Source organism: Drosophila rhopaloa, unplaced genomic scaffold, assembly GCF_018152115.1.
Source record: "Drosophila rhopaloa isolate 14029-0021.01 unplaced genomic scaffold, ASM1815211v1 contig_3, whole genome shotgun sequence".
Lineage (NCBI taxonomy): Eukaryota > Metazoa > Arthropoda > Insecta > Diptera > Drosophilidae > Drosophila > Drosophila rhopaloa.
Genome location: NW_025335123.1, coordinates 20,160,125 through 20,184,071, shown reverse-complemented (window position 1 = coordinate 20,184,071; position 23,947 = coordinate 20,160,125). Strand labels below are relative to the sequence as shown.

Here is a 23,947-nt window from a genome sequence, read left to right as displayed (position 1 = left end):
TTGGTTTGTTAAAATTTTTTGGATAGATTTATAACTATTTTTAAATATATATCTAAAATTCCGAAAAGTTCCTTTGCAAAAAGGTGACCTCGACTGATCAAAAAACAACTAAACCTATTGAAAACGGATTTTGTAGAGGAATACTCCAAAAGTTATTGAGGATTACTCTGCGTTCAAATAGTGGTTTTGGTTCATTTTTAACTGTTATTGTGATGTAAGCCCTCTAAAAGTTTATGAAAAACTAATTATTATTATTATAAAAGTTGAATAACATTTTAAATTAATTGAAAATGGTGGTATTTTTTATCGCAATCGGCGCGGTCACACTATTGACAACGAAAGTCTATATAAGCAACCCGCAAAGCTCAGTCTTTTTCACTCGAAAATTCGTCACTTCGCGGTGTGTTGGCCGGAAAATAAAAATATCTCCGAAAACTGACAACAAAAACATAAACAAAACATTCTAAAGTATTCCAAAGCGAAAAACACTTTAATTTTTTTGTGGTTTTCTGCTATTTAAATGCCTCTTTAATGACAATTTCGTGGCTTGTGTTAAATAATTGTAAACTTTTGAGTGTTTACCGTTAGAAAAAAAGCGCGCAATTTGAATTTTTTAGAAAATTTTGTGTTGTTTTTTAATGTTACACAAAGATAAAATAAAAATGGCAAGCCAGAAAATGTATGAATGAATGAATTTTTTTCGCCAAAATCTGCTGCGTGTGCAATTCAATTCGAAAAACAAAACACAAAAAATAAAAGAAAAGATACCGCGAAAAGTCATAAAGAAAAGGTGAGAAAACAAATTATTTATTTCATGTGCTAAAAAGACACGCAAAACGAACGTCGTTTTATTTTTAGCCAAACAAAAGTTGTGTGTTATTTGTGTGATTTTTTATTGTTTTTGTTGCCGTTGGTCGCCGCTCTCCCCTTTTTTAATAATATATTTTGTGTTTCTTTTTTTTTGCATGTTTTGTTTTGTGCGTGTTTTTTGTTAAAAAAAAAGGCGAACAAAATATTACGATAAAAATTCCGTTGTTCTCGTCGAAGGTTTCCGGGTTTGTTGACTTTGCCAGCTGAATATTCGAAATTGACATAAATAATAATCATATGCAATTATTGTAAACAATTGTTTTTCACCCAGGAAACGATTGCCATTTTTTCTTCATTTATTGTAATTTTTTGCCAACTAATTGCCAAGATAAAGCAAACAAAAAATTAAAAAGAAAAAAAAGCGTATGGAGCTGCAAAAAATTAATTAAATTCATAGGCCAGTAATTTACATTTTTTGTCTACACCTTTTTGTTTTTCTGTCTAAGGTTGATAATTAAGTTTTTTTGCGGCTTATGGAAAAACGACACAAATTTCCCCGCGCATTCAATTGTTGTTAATCCCCTACAGTTGTGCCTAAAATATTAGTTGATGGTTCAAAAAAATAATATAAATAATATTTTAAAAAATTTATTTATATGTAGTTTTTTCTAATCTAAGTATTATGTCTTTACTTTTTTCCATTATTTTGACCAGCTCCGTATAGCTTAACTTTTTTTGGTTCGACTTTTGCGTTTTTTGTTTTATTGGTTGCGCTTGTTTGTATGGCTTTTCGTTTTTCTTCTTCCATTTTTTTGCCATATTTTTTGTTGTGGTTTTAAGTTAATTTTTCTTGGTTTTTTGTAATGTTTGTTTTTGTGTTTTTTTTTGTGAGAGAGGCATTTCCGCTTTTACGGCAAAAGCAATTTGCAATTTACTTTTCTCTCTCGTCTGTATTGCAATTCATTTTTACAGCTTTAATTATATGAACAAAAAACTAAAAGTAAAAAAACAAGCAACTATGAAAAACATGAACGGCAAAAATTAAAATTGCAAATCGCATTTGAGTGACGTCGCCGTCAACGTTTCTCTGGCCTTTTGTTTTTGTCGGCTGTTTTATTCGATTTTTTGTTTTCACAGCGGCATTCGCCTGCGCAAAAAACAGCGAATGAAGGGGGAGAAAGAGGGGGTGGAGAGGGAAGTGGGCGCGAAATCTGCGTGTGATTGTGTCAGGGGCGGATGCAACAATTTAGGGGCAGGGCCTCAATAAAAAAGAGGGTGTAGTTACCTCTAAATATGTTTTTTAATACAGAAAATATCAATACAAAATCTAAAGATAATTTATTTTAAATATTTTTGTGTCGATAATAAAAAATACCCCTTTTGCGCCAGTACCGCTCCTGGTTTCCTTGTGTTAGTATTTGTGTGCGTAAGTGCTCTCTCTCGCTCTCTCTTGGTCTCCACCTCTTCTCCATCTTCATCTGCCCCTCTTTTTCCCCCTCTCCTTCGCCCCACTCACACACATTTCAATTACATGTGAGCGCGTGCTCCAAATTTCAAGTTCATTGTCCAAAAACAAAACAAAACAAAGCGAAAACAAACAAAAACAAGGGCAGGTCAGCATCCATCGTTAGTGCCACGCCCCCTTACGTCCCTTAAAATCCGGAAGTATCCATATTATTTTAAAAACTTATGAATGGTTATACTACTTATAATGTTAACGAACACTGTATTAAAACATCGATATTACTCCTCTATTAGTTTTTACACGGACATATTTATGTGCATAACTCAAATGTTTAAAAACGGGTTCAAAAAGATGAAAAGTGCATTTTTTTAAAAGCAAATTATAAATGCCTGATATTCACGTAGATATCCATAAACCCTTATTTAAATACATACATTTTTCATAAGATCTTTTGAAACTAACTGAATAACAAGCGAAATATTTACATAAGTGGGTAAATAAATTAGGCAATATTTTCTATAATAAAACAAAATAGAAAAATGCAAAGTTAAAGTTAACTTTAACTTAAAAATACAAATGTTCAAAACTAATTAAAATGCCGATTTATCTCAAAATTGAAATTAATTTTTCAAACATTCTTTTTACAAAATAAAGAGTAATAAAAATCCGCTATGATAGATAGGGTATTCCCACATTCTTATCCCAATAAAGCTGGGAAGTAAAACAAATCACACCTATTTTTGTGTTATTCCGCAACCGAATAAAAAACAAAAACAGCAATCGGAAATGAAGCAAAAACGACACAAAATTTTGACACGAAATATTGTTTTTCGTGTCTGATTATTTTGTTATTGCGCTAACAGTTTGTTTTTATACTTTTGTCACACTAACTTTAGTTTAGTTTACTCTGCGTATGTATATGTTTTTGTTAGTGGGTAAATAATTTCGCTTCTTACGAAAATTTCCAGTGGTTTTTGTTTTGCCACTTTTATAAAAAACAAAATAATCATAATTTGCTGTGCGTAAATAGTGTTTTTACAAATGTCGACTCTCCGTTGTGTGCTTTCAAAATTCTTTAATTTATTCAATGCTTTGTTTATGGGAATGAAACAATTTCCTTGAACTTTTCACAAGGTTTTTCATTTCTATTTGCCTTTGTATTAAAAGGGATCACTTTTTTTTTGCTGCTTTTTCTTTTTTATTGAGCTTTTTTTCGCCTCATTCTCCTGATATCAGCTCATATTTATAATTAAAAACAAACAAACAAAAAAACTACTCTGCAGAGAGCAAATCAGAAAAACGAAAACAAAAATTAACAATGCCATAAATACATATATGTATATATATATATACATTTATTTATTGTGATGCATTTGTGTATGTGCGCGGGCCAAGACAGTAAGAATAAAATAAAAACTAACAAACACGTTAGGCAAATTTGACTGATAACTTCGAGAAGTGGTGAAAATACTGGGGCACTAAAGCAAAAAAAAAAGCTGAAATCAAAGCAATGGGGGAGAGATAAAAACTATTTCCGTCCCATAAAGCCAAAGCGAAACAATGGGAAATAATAAAGAAAAAAAAATAGAGAAAAATGCCCGAACCCCCCATTTAATCGCCCTTTGAAAGTTGAGAATTCTTTGGCTCCTAGTTTCTCTCTTTTATTTTTTTTTCATTTGTCCAAGGTTTTTAAATCAAATTATGTCGCGATCAAAAATTACAAAAAAGGCAACACAAATACGGCCTCTATTTTTATGCAATTAACCGCCTGAAAAAAAAGACCAAAAAAAAAAAAACATTTTCAAATAGGAAAGATAAAAAACAAACAAAATCACACGCACACTCCAAATGGGGAACAAAAGCGAACTCTACGAAAATCACCCAAAACCCCAAAAAACCAAAACACACACATTTATATGTACAAAATAATAGCAACAAAAAGTCGAATACGAATCGAAATTATGAATCACAAAACGTTTTTTGTGGTTTGCCTGTTTTTCGTTTTTATTGTTATTTCTTTTTTTTGTTAATACATTTTAATTCAATTTTGTTTCTTTCGCTTTTTTAATTTATCCGCTTCCGTGGCAATGTGGCATTTTATTTCTATTTAATTTGCAACAATATTTCAGCTTAAATTGTGTTACTGATTCAATTATATTTACTTTTAAATTAATTTAATTTATATACCCAACCACACTCACACTTTTTGCTGCATTTTATTTATTTTCGCTTTGTTTTTTTACTTTTTTTTTTTTTGCTAGAAACCTTGGCTGATAAGAGAGCTTTGCAAAAATGCATTGTGTAAATTTGATTTGGTTTTAGAGTGTTTTGCTGGAATGCAGGGAAATTAGAGTGGACCTCTAGGCAATTAAAAAGTTGTTATCAATGAAGTGCAAAACTAAAAAAAACATTTAATATTATTGTTATATATTAACTTTTGCCAAGGCAACACTGCGTATGAGTGATAAACGGAATATGCAACAAATATATTTGTTAGTTCACAAAAAGTTAATATTGCAATGGAAAGCACATAAAAAAAAACTAAATAAAAATAAGCAAATGTTGAGTGTTTCACTTAATCAGTAGTTATAAACATGTTGCATAATTTTTAATAATGAAACCCTGTATTAAAGATTAAAAGGCTGATTACCGGATTTATTTCTGTATCAGTAGCTTACGATTAATATATACATATAATATCAAAATATAAATAAAGTACATAAGTGAATACTTTTTTATACGATTTGTCCAAAGAATTATAAGTTTTAATCAAGTTCTTTGAACCGCAACAGGTTTAAAGTGTATCCCTTTGTACCCCCTTTTCCTTCGACCCCTTTTTCCCCGCCGACCGATGAGAACTTATGGAAATCTTTTTGTAAATTTCCACCCTTTTGTTCGCCAGCAGATTGGAATTCCATCTAACGAAACGAACTACAAATCATGCTCTAAAAAGGCACAAAAAAAGCTAAAGAATACAACAAAAAGTGATGGAGACAAAGGGAAAATACGAGTAAAAAACGAGAACAGTAGATCCAGAGAAAGGCAAGGAAAATATTAAAACAAGGCAAACATCGCCGGGCAAAATAAAGTCAAGCATTTAATTTATTTACCCCCAAAAACCTCCCCACTTCTCCACTAGAAAAGGAAAGGGAAAAAACGCTCGTTTTACTGTTGCTCGGTTTTTGCCTGTCCGCTTTTCCCCCATCTTACCCATTTTCCAACTCAATTTTTTTTGGCGCGCTTGGCAAAGGGAGGAAAAACTATAAGCTCAAAAAGAGGAAGAGAAGGGTGGGCAAAGAAAACTGTAACCGAATGAACGAGCGAACTTTTCCGGCGTTGGGGAAGGTAAGAAAGGTAAAAAAAAAAACGAACACGAGTTGTAGTAAAAACCTTCATTTATATTTTGCACAGAACAAAATTGTAAGTGGCGGCCAAGACTTTTGGTTATACTTATTTCTATACCCTTTCAAATGAGGTATAATATTTGTAATATAATGCTTCAATGAGGCATTCGGTCACACTATCAACCATTTCATCACATTCGGTCACACCGATTCACAAATTGGTTTTAAAATGTTTCTTAAAGCTAAATTAGGATAATAGTTAGTGTATTAGTCCTCGGTAACCGAATCTAATATTTGTAACTTTTATTGTACTGATTTAATGAGCCTTTCAGCCCCACTATCTAGAGATATTTCATTAGGTGTGGTGACCCTTATTTTATTTTGTGGTTTTTTATTTAAGTTCATATAAAATATTAGTGTATTCAAATTGCAGTATATGAATCTATGGTTTTTCACGGAAACTTTTGCTACTCCTTTTTCGCTTTCCCCTAAAACCCACGGGATCTATTAGCAGTTTCATCAAATTTGCAACACACGAACGAGCTTAGACATCCCTTTCGCAAGGTCGAATGGTAATGAAGTGGAATACCATCAACTTGTTGAAAGAGTGGGATGTTTAAATTAAAATGCATTTTTCCAGGGTATCAACGGACTCACGCTCGGCAAATTATCTTTATACATTGCCTTTTTTTTTGTTTTATTTTTTGAGTACTCCCCTTTTTTTTAGAGAAAAGCTCTTATATATTATAAAAGTGCAGATATGTTGTTACTGTATATGGATGGCAAAAGTGGCAAGTGTGTGTGAGGGAGAATTGCACATAAACATGCAGGGAAAAAAATGGGTGGAAAATCGGGGAAAACGGGGGAGTTTTGGGAGGGTCTTGCACATTACCAAAAGAGTAAATCACTTTTGAACGAACCGAAACCGAAAACGAAGCGAACCAAGCGAGTTGTCAGCATGGAAAATATCTCAATATTCACTTTGGTTCGCTTTTCCTTGCCCCTCCCACTTTTCCTTCATTTTTTCTTCTGTTTCTTTTTTTTTTATTTTTATTATTTTTCGTTTTCCAGCGCCACTTTACTGCTGCTTTTCATGGAGGGATTTTGAAGGGGGGGGCGGAAGACTGGGGCGACTGCGACATTGTCTCGTGCAAAAATTGAACAATTTTATAAAATACTCGAACGCAGCAACAACAGCAAAAAACGTAATAAATTACAAAGTGCCCAAAAAAAGGAAAACACAGAGTTTGTTGCGGAAAAATATAAGCAGCAAAAAACACCCAGCCAGTAAAAAAGACATTCGAAAATAGCTACGACTAACAGATATCTAGTAATAGGGGGTTTCACCAGGCAGCTCTATAAAAATGGGTTTTTGTTTTTTAATATATACTTTATGAAATATCCATAAAGTCTCATATGAGACAAAAAACCCAGGCTTATCACTATATTTATAAACAAATAAATATTTACGTAAAAAAAAGTTCCTCATTTAAAAAGTTTAATTATCTTGCATTTAGGATTGTTTTTTAACATAAGTTTTGTATTCTCATATTTTTTTAAAGTTTATTATACCCTTATACTCCCATTTATTACACGGTATCAACATTCTCATTTCAAGGAGACAAGCGGCAAAAAACTCTCTGCTTTTCTCATTTCGAGATTTCGCCTTCATCATCATCAACGTTTTTTCTCTTAACTTATTTTTTTGTTTTCGTTACGCTGTTATTTTCCTATGTTCTCCATTTATTTTGTAGTCGGGCTTTTGTTATTAAAGTAATTTAAATGAAATAGTAAAAGTCAGTTGGGATCTTGGCGAAATGGTTCTACTTGATTGGAATATTTTTCTTCACCCTTCGCTGTTCAAGTAAGTGGCTAACAAAGTTGTACATTTTGCAGACTTCAATGCCTTAATATCAAAGATTATCTACCAAAGGCAATCTAAAATGTAATAAAAAAAAAACAAACCCTTAAAAATTTCTGCAGCAGTTTATTTTTACTAATTCCTTCAGTGAAGGATTACCTGTTTAATTTTTTTATGTTTAACTCGTAAACCAAGCTTTTCTCGACTTTTCCCAACAGATTTTACGTTTTTCTCCCTCCAGCTTTTTTGTCTTTGGCTTTTTGCACACTTTTGTGGGTTTTCCACGAACTATACAGAAATAATATTTAAGTTTACATTAGGCGCGGAGAAAAAATATGATAAATAATGAAAATAAAAACGAACGAGCAGGCGGAATAGACACAAAACACCGACATAAACAAATGGCTGGTTGGCGGGGGAGCCCCCAATGTGCCGATGTTGCGATGTTGGTAACAAGAAGCAAAAGCCAGTAAACAAGGCAGCCTCCGCGGCGGAGGCTAACGTACTTACAGATACAGATACACGGGCACCGGCTAAAGATACAGATACCAAATGCCGTACAGCTCGCTCGCACACAACACACAAAAAACGACGACAGTTTTCTTGATGAATGTTCTTTTTCCCCCTCAGCAAGTGAGTTTTTCCCCCGAGTATCTTACATCTTACATTTGTATCTGCAGCTTCTTCGGCTTTTTCATGCGCCGCCACCAAAAACACGAAAAAAAAATTAAATAGAATAGAAAGAACTAAGCTGAAGAAATAGCTGGTAGCAGCTACACATAAAGAAAAAGTCATTGTTTTGAATATACAAAACAAATATTTACTTACAATAATATGAAAAATATATTTATCAAGAATGTATTTGGTTTTCGTACACATATATTTTTGATATGTATGTTGTAATATAAAATCTCTTTAATAACATTTGTTATGGCAAAATAATTTAAAAGGAACTGGAAAAGATAGATACATTTTATTTGATATATTTAAGAGCTTACATAAAATAAAAAATATATATTTTAATATCAGAAAATAATTATTTTTATGCAATTTGTATATTGTTAATTTGTATTACTAAATCTATTATTAGTATTAAAGGTTTATATTTAAAGTATGGATATCATAAACACTTGTTATACAAATGCTCATAAATTGCTAGTTTGAACCTTTTTCCAGTGCAGAAACTGGTAGGTAACTTCCTCTATTTCCCCCGATTTCCCCTCTGAGATTGTGCAAAGCAGCTTTTCCTTTTTCCAGCTTTGCAATTTGTGCTTCCCGCTTGCTCTTCCTTTTGGTTTTGTTTTATTCAATTTTTTTTGTTTTTTGTTTGCTATTTTAGCCAGCCAGGTTTTTGTGCAGCTTTTCCAGCAAAAGAACAAGCAGCAGCAGCAGAAGAAGCAGTATCAGTTAACAAGGTAGGAAAGCCAAGGCAAAAAGGGAATTTCTCCCTTCTGGCATCCAATCCAAATCATCCCATCATACATTGGTGCACCTGCTCCAAACCATTGATCATGGGTTAAGCGTTTTCGGCTCCTTTGGCTTGTTCCCTGGAAAAAGGTTTTCGAGATCTCTGCAAACAAAATTTATAGGTTTTGGCTAGACCTTGACTTGATTTAAAACCCATCTGTCTGATGGATTTATAGGGCTAAGACAATTATGAGGTGCAAAGTCAGTGGAGTCATTTTTTCTCACCTTTTTCAAACTAAAGTTAAAGCTTGGAGAATATAATTTTTGTGGATCTTCTTGCAATGGTTCTCTTTTAAATTATGTATTTTCAATACTGGTCTTTTAAATTAAGTTTAACTTAATAACTAAAATAGTAACTCATTTAGAGTAGATTTCTTATTTATTAGAATTTAATTGTTTATAGAATGTTTTCTTTATTTATAAAGCGATGGCAACGTAACCGATAATCTATCCCTTAAAAAATATAACCAATTAAAGTCAATGTCCGATAATTAGATCGGTAGTATATTAAATGACCGTATGTTTACTTTTACTTAAAGTATCAATTCCACTTATATGGATTATTTTAAATCATGTTTAAGCATATCTTTTTTTATGGTTTTAATAAAATGGATTTTAATGATACATTTTCAATTCGATGATTTGTTATCTTTTCATTATGTATTGAACTACAAAAAATATTTAACAAAAAAATATTAAAACGAAAATAGATGTAAGGAAAGACAGCAAGAAAATACAATCTGGTTATTTTCCAGCTCCTTTGAGGTTCAGCAACCTTGAGGTTACACAGATGCGCATTCAGCTTGGGGCAACAAAAACAAAAAGAAAATATGTTTCTTTATCTTCAACGGTGTGTGTGTGTGCCAAACTGGACGCTGCGTGTTTTTTTTTTACTATTGTTGTTGCTGCTGTCTAATAATTTCAACAAGAACAGCCACAACAGCAAACCCATCTTAAAAAAATGTTAAGAAAAGCTCAGATAAATTATGCCTTTATGACACTGAAGAAAGTATAGGACTTCCCTAAAAATAAAGAACCACAATTATACTTTTTAACATAACTATATCATTTTATCTTAAAGAAATTATATTAGATGTGAATTATAAAAAAAAAACATATTTAAAAAAAAAGTATTAATTTACTTCTTATTTATTAAGAATCACAACCTTTTATTAAAGATCAGCTGCCTTGTCATCAAAGTCTTTTAAAACGGATTAAAGTGAATTCGAAATAAGTAAGGACCTTTTTTGTATTCAGTGTCATATAGGCATAATGCGGTAAAGGGGGCTTAAAAGCTGAGAAGAAGAAGCTGCATAAGTCAACACACGACAACAACAACAAAAACAAAAACGGAAGGCGAATGCACTTGGCCAACAAGAACAATAACAACATTGGCAATATCATAGTTATAGAGGATCGTAAAGTAAAGTTGCACATTTTTTTTTGTTGTTGCTGGCTTGCAGGTTGTTTTTTTTTTGTTGTTTTGGGGGCAGAAGGCTTTATGATGTTGCGTATATACATATATTGTCTGTCTCTGTGTGTGTGTGTGTGCATTAAGTGTTATTGCACTTGGCCTTATTCGCAATTGTATATTTCGCTGCAGATCGGGGGACCTAGAACCTGGTCTTGATCTTGGACTTCAATTTGGGTCTCCATTCCCTTTCTTGGCCTAGGTCCGTTTTTTTTTTCTACAGCCAATGGCATTTGGCATTCCAAAAAAAAAGGAAAAGAAAACACAAGAACCCAGAGGCAACGAAACCGCAGAATCTGCCAAATGAACATATATATGTGTGTATATATTTGTGTGCCTACAAAAAAAAAGGGGGGAAACCTGCGTATCTTTAAGATGCTTCTTTTTCTGGATTTTTGCTGCTTCTGCTGCGTGTTCTGTGCTCTTTGGCAATTTTCTTCATTTCTTTTTATTACTTATTAATAATATGAATTTTGAATTGTTGCCCATCCGCAATCAGCAGCAAAACAAAGCGTAACAAAGAGGTTCGAACACAAGATATCCATTAAAAGATAAAAAATTTAGTTTTTCATAAATTAATATTTAAATAAATATAACATTTATCAACAAATATGTTCTGAGTTGTATCATAAATAATATAACCATTAGGCAAACAAGCCAAAATATGATAAAATATCATTTAAACAGACTTCATATTTTCCGGTTACTTTTGCTAGTAAATATTTATAGAAATCCGAAAACACCTTTCTTCATTTGCATCCTATAATAGGTATGAAAAGAAACATAAACGGGCTCGCAAAAAAAAAAATCCTACCAATTTGCCAAGAAAGCGAGAATCAAAAGAACGCATAGATTTTTCCTTTGAATTGCTTTCGAATGCGAATTCTTTCTACATTTCTTATTATTATTTTTTTGTTGCTGTTTCCTTTTCTCTTTTTTGGGTGTGTTTTTTCTGGCTTGAAGCCGAAGCGGAGAAACTGCTTATTCATTTGACTTGGTCTTTCTGTAGTCTCGTTTATTTTATTTTTGGATACCCATTAAAGTTGTAAGGTACAAGGGTATGCTCGATGTTTAACAGGTATAAGGAGTTTCGTAACTTCATCACGAGAAATAGTTTACAACACAGTATCATGTTAAGTTCTAAGACTATTATCTTTCTTATTTATTTGTCTTATCTCTAGGATAAGTATATCATATGATTTTGGGAATATCAGGTATTTGATGGTCGACTATGTAATACCTCCTTGTTTTATTTATGCAAGGAGGAGAGCGAACAAGTTGCAGTTGGGAGCTAGAAAAAAAAGGAAGCAGCTAAAGAAGCTGAAGAAGCCCGTTGTGTTACTGTTACAGTCAAACATCCCTAAACCGGATTTTCTTTTAGTCTGGCTTACTAATAACAAGAGCACCTCTGTATTAAAAATATAAACTCCAATGATTAGAACCCTCTTCTCATAATTCTAAAGTGATTATTAAGCAACATTTAAACCTGGACGTTTCCTTCAATAATGTTATTCATTGTGTTATAATCACCGTATCATTTAAGCCATTTAATCATGGCTCAAAAACATTTAAGGTAAAATTTATACCAGTTCAATATATAATTGGCGGAAATCTTGTAAATCCCTTCCTAATTATTATTCTAATTTTGGCTTATGGGTATTCCACTGTATTTGTTGCAAATTTGCACAGCATTTAGTGGTTTTTGTTGTACTCGATGTGAAATTCGCATGTCTGCAGATCGTATTTAGTTTCTGTTTTCTTTGAATATCTTTTGCTGCGGTTTTCGATTGAACGTAAAAAAGATGAAATGCTTGCAGAAATCAAATACATATTCTTCAGTTTTTATTGACATAATGATGGGGACAAATAATAATTAAATTATGAACCTTTTATTCATTCCTTAGGTTGGGTAATATTTTCAGTTTTAGTTTCCATATTTGTTTATAAAGCTGTTCACTTTGAGCTGGAATTCAAATCGTTATTTTTTTAAAATCTTGTTTTGTTTTATTAAAATTTGTTATGGCACAATAAAAGGCGTGGGGTGGGCATTTTTCAAAGTGGGAGGAACGGCATGGAGAGGTCATAACTTCCAACTCTATAAACAACGAAATAAACGGATATGAAACTTTTTTCATTTTCATATATTTTTCGCAAGCGTTATATTATTTTTATTAATATTAAAAATAACCAAATGAAAATTGTGTAAAACACTGTAGTGTTTTTGCCGTGTTTCATTTGCAAACAAGTTTATCATCCCCCCTCCCCTGAACCTTTCCCTCTGCCAGCACATAAATTTATATTAAAATTTTTTGCTCCACGTTAAGGAAAGCTACAAAAAACAAAACAAAAAAAAAAACAAGGTGGAAAACAAGGAGCAAAAACCCAACGCAAAAAAAAAATCGAAAAACAGGAGCAGAGCAGCGTCGACAATGTTAAAAAATTATACAAATTACAAAAGCGAGTGCAGAAGAAAAAACTGCTGGTGAAGAAGCAGTAAAATAAAGAAGGAAAATTGATGTTGGCAGGAAAGGGATGTGTGTATAATGTATAGAATGTGTATATAACAACCCACCTATATTATATATTGAGTTATATACTCGATGCCCTGCACTTATCGGTGCCTTAATGCAATTGATAATGCGGTTACCGTATTTTTTTCCAGACCCACACCCTTTTGCGTTCCATTTTGCTGAGTATAAAAACCAATTTCGTTTGTGCCCATCGTTTGAGTTAATTCCGATATCGGTTTATGTCGAGGGATTATCCCTTTTTGTCGCTCAGGTGAGGTCAGCGTGGCAAGCAGTTTAATTACTACCAGGCGAGCAGCGAAAGGAGATTATTCGGGGCTTATTGCATTTTAACACAGATCATTTAAAATCATTTTTTCATTCGTTGTTGCCAATAACTTGTTGTAGAGCTCCTGAAATATATCCACGAATTAAACCAAACTATGTTATTCCTTAACTTTGAATGAATTAAGAACTACAATTCCAATGTAATAACAAGTACAAATTCGATCGAAATTTGAAAAAGTATTACTTATTCAACCAATAATACATACATAGGATCTCGACATCCTTAAAATTTATAAGCAGCAAATCGTTTTTAATTTATAATCCATTTGTGTTTTTTGTGTTCCAAAGATTACTATCGTAAATTGGCATTGAGAAATGGGATTCGTCGATTTCAAAAGTATCCAGAAGTATTGGTCGTAAATGTTCAGTTATGTATATAAAACTGTATCTGTCTCGATTGAGTTCTCCATTAATCATGGTTGGAATTTACCACCTCCACCCATAAAACGCCCGGAAAATGCTAAGGAAAAACTAAAAAAAAAAAATAAAAATAAAAACGGGAAACCGGAGCAAAAAAAAAAGAGGAAATTTCTCCGTGTATCTTGGAGTTGTTTTCCTCGCTGTGTGTGTCCCTGCCAAGCATTTATAAAAAGGAAATGGGGAAAATCTACAACCATGTGTGTGTGAATAAAAAAATTAATAATAAAAAGAGACAGCAAGGAAAAGCAGAAAAGCATTACAAACACACACACATGGTTGACAGGTCCACATATAAATTCCGTACTCTCCTTTTTTACATTCCGTTTATTTTTTTTTTATGGAAAACTGTGTACCTTTCATTTAAGTTGACATGAAAATCGATATTTAAAAAAAAGGATAAAATTGGTGAAAATAAAAAAAAGGGAGCACGGAGTGCAGAAAACATAAAAAACGTCAAGTAAAAAATTACAGCTTAAAAAGTAGGAGAGAAACATGGGGCGAAAAATAAGAAAGAAAAATAAATGGGGAAAGACAGAAACTGAAAATAATAATAAAGAGCAGAAGCGGGGGGGAAAACTGCAAAAAAAATGGGGGGAAACGAAATGAAACGAGAAACGGTCGTTATGTTTTTTTCATTTTTTTTTTGTACCCTGCCTTTCTTTATTTTCCCTTCGTTCTGCCAGCTTTTTGTGTTTTTATTTATTTATTTTTTCTTCTCTCCAACGTCGCAGTCGCTGTAATGTCTTTTTTCATTTTTATTTTTCCGCTCGCAACCTTTTTGCGTCACCCCCTTTGCAAACCCCCTCACCCCTGCACTGCTTACAAGCAGTGGAGAAAAAAATATAAAAGTAAAATAATAAAAAAGATGCAGCAAAAAACACACAAAACGAAATCTAAAGAAGAAGAAAAATGTGATAAAAACTGAAAAATATTTTCCATGAGAAAATCCAAAAGAAAAAGGGGCTTTATGTGTGTGTGTGTGTATGTGCGACTGCTTGGCGGGAAAAATATACTACAATAAAACATGTATTTTTTATGCCAACCCCCCACACCCACCACGTTTTCGTGTGTCTGTGTGGGTTGTAGCTTTTTTTTTATTTTAAGGAACTTAAATGTGTAACGCTTCTAACGTGTGTGTGTGTTTGTGTTTAAAGGGGTGGGGGAAAAGATTGGGATCAAAAACCCTTTGCAGTTAACTCTTGTCTATGTGTGTGTGTGTTTGAAGGGGAAGGGGGCTTTTCTATTATTGTGTGTGAGCCAAGTCAGAAAACCGAACTCAAATCCCAATCCTTGAGTGCCGGACATTGCGTTTTTTAATGCCACTATTTTGTACAGTAGAACATCCGTAACTTAGAAATGGAAAATACAAAAGTTTCAAATAAAAAAGTTAACTATTTGAAAGGTAAACGAGATAAATTTGCACCTTTATCTCCAATCTTCCAAAAATCGATCATACCCGGGAATTTTATGGTATTATTTAAACTATACCTTTGAAAATCACACACCATTATAGTTCCAAAGGACAAATTCGTTGGTCTCAATAATATTATATATAAAACGTAATTTACTGGATGTCTTGTATGTCCACAAGATCGACTTTCTTAATAAATCAATTAATTTGGTTAATTTTTTTTAGATATTTGCTATTTCTATTGTTTTAACAAACGTAAAACAAAATATTTAGAAGGGTGTACTATGTACTGTGTTAAATGTTTGGTTGTATGTCTTCGATTAAAGCTTGACTGTATTTAATATATCAATCATTCTGCACATACAAAAACCCGTACATATGGCACTCTTTTATATACTAGCTAAAGAAGTCCTTTCTTCTTGGCTTTTTCTACCCATTTTTTTCAGGTTATTTTTTTTTTGTGCAATTTATTTGCCAGCGTTCTGCTGCTGATGTTTTTTGTAGTTTGTTCTGTTTTTCAACTTTCCTTTGGCATTTCTTGCAGCTAAAAAAGGTGAAGCGAAATTTGCTTTCGCATTCTGTTCGCGAGCTTCTTTCTTCAGCAGCGTTTTTCTACATTTCTTATTTTTTTTCTTTGGCGAGTTTTGACCCATGCCTGGTGTTTCTTATTCCAAAATAAGTGTGTGTGAGTGCGGGTCCTTTTTCCCTTAAATGCGTGTGTGTGGTCCATTTTGTACACTGGACATAAAACGCAGCTAACATAAAGTTCTTATCCCCCTACCATTATCCTACCCTTTTTTTCACTCGTTTTTCCCTTGTGCTATTAGTACTAAAAGCAAGAATGCGTTTCACAGAAAAAAAAAGCAAAAAACAAAAACAAAGTTTAAGAGACAAAAAATCCAAAAATTTGTTGGCAGATATAAAAAAAGGGTAACAAAATTGTTGGGGGAATTCTTAAAATTTATTACCGTACCAGGAAATGGGGTGAAAAGGAGTGGGGAAAGGGGGAAGTTGCAAGTATATGACCATATCTCTATCATCCTTTTTTATATACACATACATTTTATGTACATTATATATCAAAATAGGAACTGATTTTCCAAACCCTTTTTGGCAATAGATTTAAATACGTTTCACGTGTTTGTCAGAATGTATGTTTTATAAAATAAATGCGTACTAACCCTTTAAATTAAGAAATGTAAGTTGAAAGAAGAAAATAGGAATTTTCGATCACCTTTAAACCATATTCATAGACGAAAAGAATTCTCTTATTAATAATATTTAAAAATAGTGCCCAATACTACTATTTAACTTACCAAATTAACGTTTATACCCATTCAATTACACACATAATTTTATTTGACCGCTATTTTAGTTGAGGATTACTAAAAGCTTAAAAACAAATTGTTGTATTAGAAATGCCAAATGCTTAGTCACAAAATTTCGAGTCCGTTTAATTTGTTGGCCAGAATAACAAATATTATAACGTTAAGAGGATTACCTCTGTCAATTTTTATAAGTTAAATAATTAATGAAAATAGCATTCTTAGATTTTTGGAGAGGATGTGGACTGCTGAGTTACCATGGATATAGAATTATCTTTACCACGAAAATCAATTTATTTCGCTCTTTCGTCATGTCTATTCGATTTTACAATTACGATGAATCTGTGGAAATCGACAACAAAAGGGATTTTATAATTGCTCTTTTCATTTTTTCCATACCGTGCGTTTAAGTATATTGACAGATTGGTTGGGAAGTTGGGGGAAAATTGTGTTTTTATTAAGCGTCAACTCATTTTGTACATGTACACCAAATACCATATATATTTTTATATATAATATTACATAAATGCATATAAAGGGAGGGGGGAGGCGACAAACAAAATAAAGTTTTACCTTGCGCATAATATTTGCGCTGTACAAAAAAAAAAAAAAGAAAAAAAATTATGAAAATTTTTTATGTGTATAAAGAAGAGTGAGAGAGAAGAATAATAATAAAATGAAAACGAGGACGAACATTTTTATGGTGCTGCAGTCTGAAAGAAAAAACTACCATACTTCCCTCCCAATTTTTTTTCCCTCACCCAGCGAAGTCATTGGCGCTTCTTTGTTGCCAGGGAAATGGAGCTGGAAAAAACATCTCGCTATTCGATGACTGGCAGGACTCTGGTTTTTTTTTCCCGATCCCAACTTGCTCACATAAAGCGGGAATTTCGATTATTTATTTGGCCGAAAAAATTGCGATGAATTTAATTCGAAAAATACCTTTAAAAACAGGCCAACAAGAAGTTCCTTGCATGCCGAAGCCCAAAAAAAGAGAAAAAATAAAAGCAAACCCTTTCATTAAACAGTTAAAAGCTGCATGTCCTCCGATTGACATTTACACACCATCGCACTGCGAAAGGATTCATAGGGATACCAAGTTTATCGACGAATATAATGCTCGGGGCACGACAAAAACCAATAAATGGTTCAATATCTTGTCCAGATGTGCGGAAAACTGTGACATATTAAGAAAAGTCAATTTAGGATTTTACGGTGGTGGGGTCAGATTTTATTGAGAATTTTAATTATGAAATATTAAATATGAATATTTTTTGCCAAGCTATTTCTTGAGCTGGTTTATATTTGGCAGTGCCGATAAAAATATTGCGCTAAATTATTGGCATAAGCTTTCTTATATATATTGAGGCTTTTCGAGAAATCTTAGAGATTTAAAAACCACTTAAAAAGGTGTTTACAAGCATTGTGAAACTTTATTCGTGTGACGTTGCCTACTTTTAGGCACCCTGATAGGTGATTACAAATCTTCTTAGACATTTTTGGGTACCCCCTTTTGAAGTTAGTTTTGCATTTACTTATAAAAGCCGTTTTTTTTTCGTTCTGTTTTTCAGTCGGGCAATTGGTCAAGGAGAGGACCTCCACTAGGACCACTAGAACCATCAGAACCACCCGTACCACCAGAGGCACCACCATCAGGGGCAGCAGCAGGCGCGGCACCACCATGCTGCCGCAGCAGTACTGCCTGAGGTGGAAGTACCACCATAGCAATCTGCAGACCATGTTCTCGCAGCTCTTGGATCGCGGATGCTTCTGCGATGTGACCTTGGCCTGCGAGGGCCAACTAATCCGCGCCCACCGCGTCGTCCTCTGCGCCTGCAGCACCTTCTTCGACGCCGTGCTCTCCAACTACGCCAGCGAACGCGACCCGATCATCATCATGAAGGACGTGACCTTTGCGGAGGTCAAGTGCCTCATCGAGTTCATGTACAAGGGCGAGATCAACGTGGAGCATGTGAGTAGGGGTCACCAATTCTGTACTTTTTTATATATAAGTATTTTGAACTTAAAATTTATTCAATAAATATCATTTAAGATAAAATTTATCCTTAATTCGCAAACAAAGAAATATTATTATAATAAGTATATTAAAGAAAAATATCTGAATCCCATATTCACCTAAAAAAGCAGTAATCTTAATAATAATATCTAAAGAGTAGAGAATGCATTTCAAAGTATGCGATGCAAATTGTTTTGAATTATGTATGCCACCGCGCCTTTTTGTTTTAAATTGTTTTGTAGTATATTTCACTAAACCTTTTGATGCTCTTTAAAACCTCTCTATTTATATAATGATTTTTGTTCCAAAAATGATTCCATAATTACCTAATTTTTCAGGCCAGCCTCCCGTCGCTGCTGAAGACCGCGGATGACCTGAAGATCAAGGGTCTGGCCGAGGTGACCTGGCGCGACGACGAGGACGGTCCGCCGCCTCCGATGGCCGCCGCCGAATTCCACTCACCGCCGGACAGTTACGCCCAGGACCTAATCCTCCAGCACCAACAACAGCAGCCCCAGGCCGGTCCACCCATGCATCTGCAGAGTTCTGCGATCCTGGACAGAGATCGCGACCGGGAGCGGGAGCGACTGTCCCCGGGAATGGAGAGCGTCCTGGGTCGCATGCCCGTGATGACACCGCATCCGGGAGCATCGGGTTCGGCCGGAGTGGGCGCGATATCCGGGGGCACATCGCACGAGGGCGTGGCACCCGTGGAACACTTTCTGGGTCCGAAACGCAAGCGGGGTCGTCCGCCGCTAGACGACGCCTACGACGTGTTCAATGTGTAGGTTGACTGTTAAAAGTTTACAATTTATTATGTCCTTTTTTTATTAAAAAACTCCAGCTTACAAATGAGTTTAATATTTAAGCAAATCAATTCGTTTTTGAAAACATTTATTTTCTAATAACTTAATTTAAATATAAGTTGATATATTAACTTGAAAATATGATTTATAGTTCTATTCACTTGACTGTAGGAATGTCTTTAATTGCAGATTAATTTGTACCTCTTAAATGTTAGTTTTCCTCTGTGAGATATTTTTTAAACTTTTTTATTTTATGAGTTTTATTGTAAATTGGTTTTAAAAACTGTTTGTAGGGTTTTTAAGTGAGATGCTTTAAAGAGAGGTTTTCCTTATATTTACCTTTGAATTCTCACTTTTCGTGGACAGACGCAAGCTGGCCCAGTATGCCGCCAACCTGGAGCCTGCCCAGCGTGCCTACTTGGAGACGGCGCGCCACTTTGCGGAGGAGCCGCCGCTGGCCGCCCACGCCGCCTCGATGGCCTCCCCGCCCGCCGCCTGCCCGCCCAAACAGCGCCAGCGTCTACGTCACCAGCAGCAACAACAACAACAACAGCAGCAGCAGCAGCTCCTTCAGCCGGAATCCAGTGACCAGGAACCGTCGGCAGCTACTGGCCAGGATTGGTCCAATCCGGAGCCGAATGGCTGTTCCACGCCCAAGATCCTCAGCGATGGTGATATGGCCAACAAGCAGGAAGCGGAAGCCGGCGATGAATCGCAAACGGAAGTACTCACCACGACCAGTGCAAGTGGCAGTGCATCCAAAAAGCTTGAGAAGATCAGCGAGCGGCGCGAACGTCACGGCAAGTTGCGTCATGCCCGTCGGTTGTATGAGAAGACCGGCGAAGATGAGGTGGAATCGCCCAAGGAGGAACCCGATGAGCTGCCACAACCGCTGGAGGAGATCGAGAATGAGCATCTGGTGGCGAATAGGGCGGAGTCGCCACGTCCAACGGTCGTGATACCGGCCAGTTTTGCCTGCAAATACGAGGGGGGCGTGGCTGGTGTCTCGGGAACCGGGGGATCCTCCTCCTACTTGATCAACGAACATGGCATGCTGATGGCCCACGAATTCGGGCCGAATGTGGCCAGTGCAGCGGCCACCGCTGCCGTTGCCGTTGCAGCCGCCGCCGCCGCAGTGGCTAATGCCTCGGCCGGAAACGGAAGTGGGAACGGAAACGGTGGCCAGGATCCGGGTGGATCCAGTGGCCTGTCCGCCGACTATCCCGACATCAAGCTGGAGGACTACGATGCCGCCGAACTGCGGCTGACGAACGAGGAGCTGTCGCAGTGGCAGGACGTCATCAAGATGGACGACTATCTGGCCAAGGGGCGTCGTCCACAGTTCTGGGAGGAACCCTTCACCAAGCGGGTAAGTTGCTTTTTAATATATATATTATTACGATGGGGACAAGTGCCTGCTTAATAATGTTGTCGGAATTCAAATACCCTTTAGCTGATATTGACTGCATTTATTTTATTCGATTTCGAAACATTCAGTTACAGGATTGTATATATTATATGTATATTTATTAGTTATTTATTGGTTTCCAGTTTGAACTAAAATCTGGAATTTTATAAATTTCTGGATGGTGTTAAATTTAATTAAACTAAAAAGATTTAAATATATTAAAAACAAGAAACAATCGACTACATTTCGGTTTCTATGCTTATATTACTAAAAACAATGAAGCTGTGTCGACTGTGGACATTCGAAATAATGGAAATAATGGGAAATGGGGCAAAAATTAATCAACCTTTAATTGAAAATGCAGATTTTTAGAGAATTGAATCACGAGTCCTTAGAGGTATGCCACTTTGGAATCGGATTAAATTTGGTAAAGTTGTGAACTCTAGAAGTCCAATTTTGGGTCACTCTATTACAAGACATCGGAAAATTAGAAATAACTAACATGAAAATGGGTCAAAAATTTGATCAACGGTAAATTGAAAATTTTGAATGCAGATTTTTAGAGAATCGAATCACGAGTCTTTAGAGGTATGCCACTTTGTAATCGGATTAAATTTGGTAAAGTTATGGACTCTAGAAGTCCAATTTTGGGTCACTCTATTACAAGACATCGGATAATTAGAAATAACTAACATGAAAATGGGTCAAAAATTTGACCAAAGTTAAATTGAAAATTTTGAATGCAGATTTTTAGAGAATCGAATCACGAGTCTTTAGAGGTATGCCACTTTGGAATCGGATTAAATTTGGTAAATTTATGGACTGTAGAAGTCCAATTTTGGGTCACTCTATTACAAGACAACGGAAAATTAGAAATAACTAACATGAAAATGGGTCGAAATTCTGATAAACGTTAAATTGAAAATTTTGAATGCATATTTTTAGAGAATCGAATCACGAGTCTTTAGAGGTATGCCACTTTGGAATCGGATTAAATTTGGTAAAGTTATGGACTCTAGAAGTCCAATTTTGGGTCACTCTATTGCAAGACATCGGAAAATTAGAAATAACTAACATGAAAATGTGTCAAAAATTTGGTCAACGGTAAATTGAAAATTTTGAATGCAGATTTTTAGAGAATCGAATCACGAGTCTTTAGAGGTATGCCACTTTGGAATCGGATTAAATTTGGTAAAGTTATGGACTCTAGAAGTCCAATTTTGGGTCACTCTATTGCAAGACATCGGAAAATTAGAAATAACTAACATGAAAATGGGTCGAAATTCTGATAAACGTTAAATTGAAAATTTTGAATGCAGATTTTTAGAGAATAGAATCACGAGTCTTTAGAGGTATGCCACTTCGGAATCGGGTCACTCTATTATAAGACATCGTTGGTGTTGCTGATAAAGAATAGATACTTTATCAGCAACACCAACGATGTCTTATAATAGAGTGACCCAAAATTATGCCTGAAATTATAATACTGCAAAGGTATAAAAATGGCATGAATTCGCCAACAAATATTAAAATATGCATTTAATAAATGATTTTGGCAGAACAAGGGCAATATTTTACTAAGGAATATTGACAAAAACCTGTTTGAAATCGTTTCACTTTTTTCTGGATATTTTTGACAATGTTTTTAATGAAATATTGGTTTTTTTAATGGCCTTCGTTTTTTCCCCCTTTTGAAAACCTGGCAATCATCTTTGTTTTGTAGTTTTTCTTGATGCCAAACTACAAATTTAGAATGATTCAATGGAAAAAAGCAAATTAAACTAATTGTTTAGGGCGTGACAATGCTATTTCATCATAAATTAACTGCAAAAACCTTACAAATAGAATGATTGTACAGGGGAAAAGGTACAAAGGTTGTCAAAAATCCATAAAAAATAATTATACTTGGTCAACAGCTAAAATATACATTTTCTATGTTCATATACCCCTTGAAACTATTTTTCTGACTTAAAAATATTTTCTTATTTGAATTTTGCAGGTGTTGGATGCCATCAAAAACAAAAGACTCGAGATGAAGAAGGCCGCCCGCATCCTGGGCGTTTCCTACGGCACTCTTTATGGGCGTTATCGCGAGGTGTACGGCTGCCTGAAGCATCCTTATAGGTGCGAAGGAATTATCCATGGTTCAAGTCCAAAATTTTAATCCCAACTTCATCCCTATTTAGTGGCACCGCCTTCCGGAACTCGGGATCCACCTCGGCGAGCCAGTTGGGAGTTCAGCCACGCTTCGATTTGGGATTTCGAAATGGCGGTGTCCTGCCAGCTCAGTTGGGTAAGTTAGATATATATACTGGGCGAAGGCCAAACCAACTCACTGGGTAATTAAGTCCAAACCAATCCCTACTTGCAGAGCTGGGCAAGCTGAAGAAGGATCTGAGCGATCTATGGACACGTCCGCAGATTTGAGGACCAACCAACGCCACAACCATGAAGAAACTACAGAAAAATCTCAAACGACGCCACAGGCTGATCTAGGATCACAAGGATAAAAGACAGCTAGACGAGGCTAGTTTAAGGCCCCGACAAACAATAACCCTTTCCTAAATCGATTCCCACTTTAATTTGTTGTACACCTCGGGTCACAACTATAACTGATCTACACATTTAGGATCTTAATATTACATAATATATAATATAAATACATGTCTATATAAATATACATTTAATGCCGACGTACGCGTGGATTAGTTAATTGAAATACTTATTATAAATACACACGGGCACGTGTTGTTCTAGAGATAAATACATTTCTCTTGGTAGTGAAATTAAAAAAACATAAACTATGGAATCTAGTTAATCGGTAACATAAAACGAAAATGAAGTGAATTTTTTGATAAGCTAACGAAAACGAACACAAACAATATGTATTACATACAAAAAATATGTTTAAAACGAAATAAAATATCTATTAAAAATATATGTGAAACGAAATTAAGTAATTTCTCTTTAAGGGTTTTTTGAATTCAAAATCTGGCGGTAAAAAATGTTATCGATATCAAGAATGGCAGGACACTTAACAGCTCGATTAACTTTTCTAACATTCAGTTAACATGGGGAAGCTAACATAGCAGCAAGAGTATTCATTAAACCCATGTATTAATAATTTGTTCCAATTAAGTTGCTGAATATAAAAATATTGTTTATCAATATTAAAGCTTTGATAATTCTTACGTGTAAAATAAAAAAAGGCAAGTTGTTTAATATTTGTTAGCTATGTAGAATCAATACATCAATAAGGAAAAATAAAAATTTAACATACATATCTA

General features: G+C 34.7%; 1 protein-coding gene across 2 annotated transcripts; it reads left to right on the top strand.

Annotated features, from left to right (window-relative positions):
• Window positions 1-394: 394 nt before the first annotated feature.
• Window positions 395-23,612, top strand: LOC108046096 (longitudinals lacking protein, isoforms H/M/V). Of its 2 annotated transcripts, none has more exons than XM_017125654.1 (7): window positions 395-790; window positions 18,001-18,401; window positions 18,785-19,230; window positions 19,619-20,621; window positions 22,660-22,784; window positions 22,847-22,953; window positions 23,032-23,612. In XM_017125654.1, exons 2-7 carry the CDS (start codon window positions 18,111-18,113, stop codon window positions 23,085-23,087), a joined length of 2,028 nt encoding a protein of 675 aa, XP_016981143.1. In that variant the 5' UTR covers window positions 395-790; window positions 18,001-18,110; the 3' UTR covers window positions 23,088-23,612. The 2 variants fall into 2 exon arrangements, with proteins under 2 accessions (XP_016981143.1, XP_016981144.1); XM_017125655.1 differs by having other exon boundaries at window positions 23,009-23,612.
• Window positions 23,613-23,947: the final 335 nt, after the last annotated feature.

Coding starts and splice junctions, on each gene's coding strand:
- LOC108046096 (XM_017125654.1), top strand. CDS start 18,111: ATGCTGCCGCAGCAGTACTGCCTGAGGTGGAAGTACCACCATAGCAAT. Junction 18,402..18,784: donor GCGAGATCAACGTGGAGCAT/GTGAGTAGGGGT, acceptor CTAATTTTTCAG/GCCAGCCTCCCGTCGCTGCT. Junction 22,954..23,031: donor TGTCCTGCCAGCTCAGTTGG/GTAAGTTAGATA, acceptor CCCTACTTGCAG/AGCTGGGCAAGCTGAAGAAG.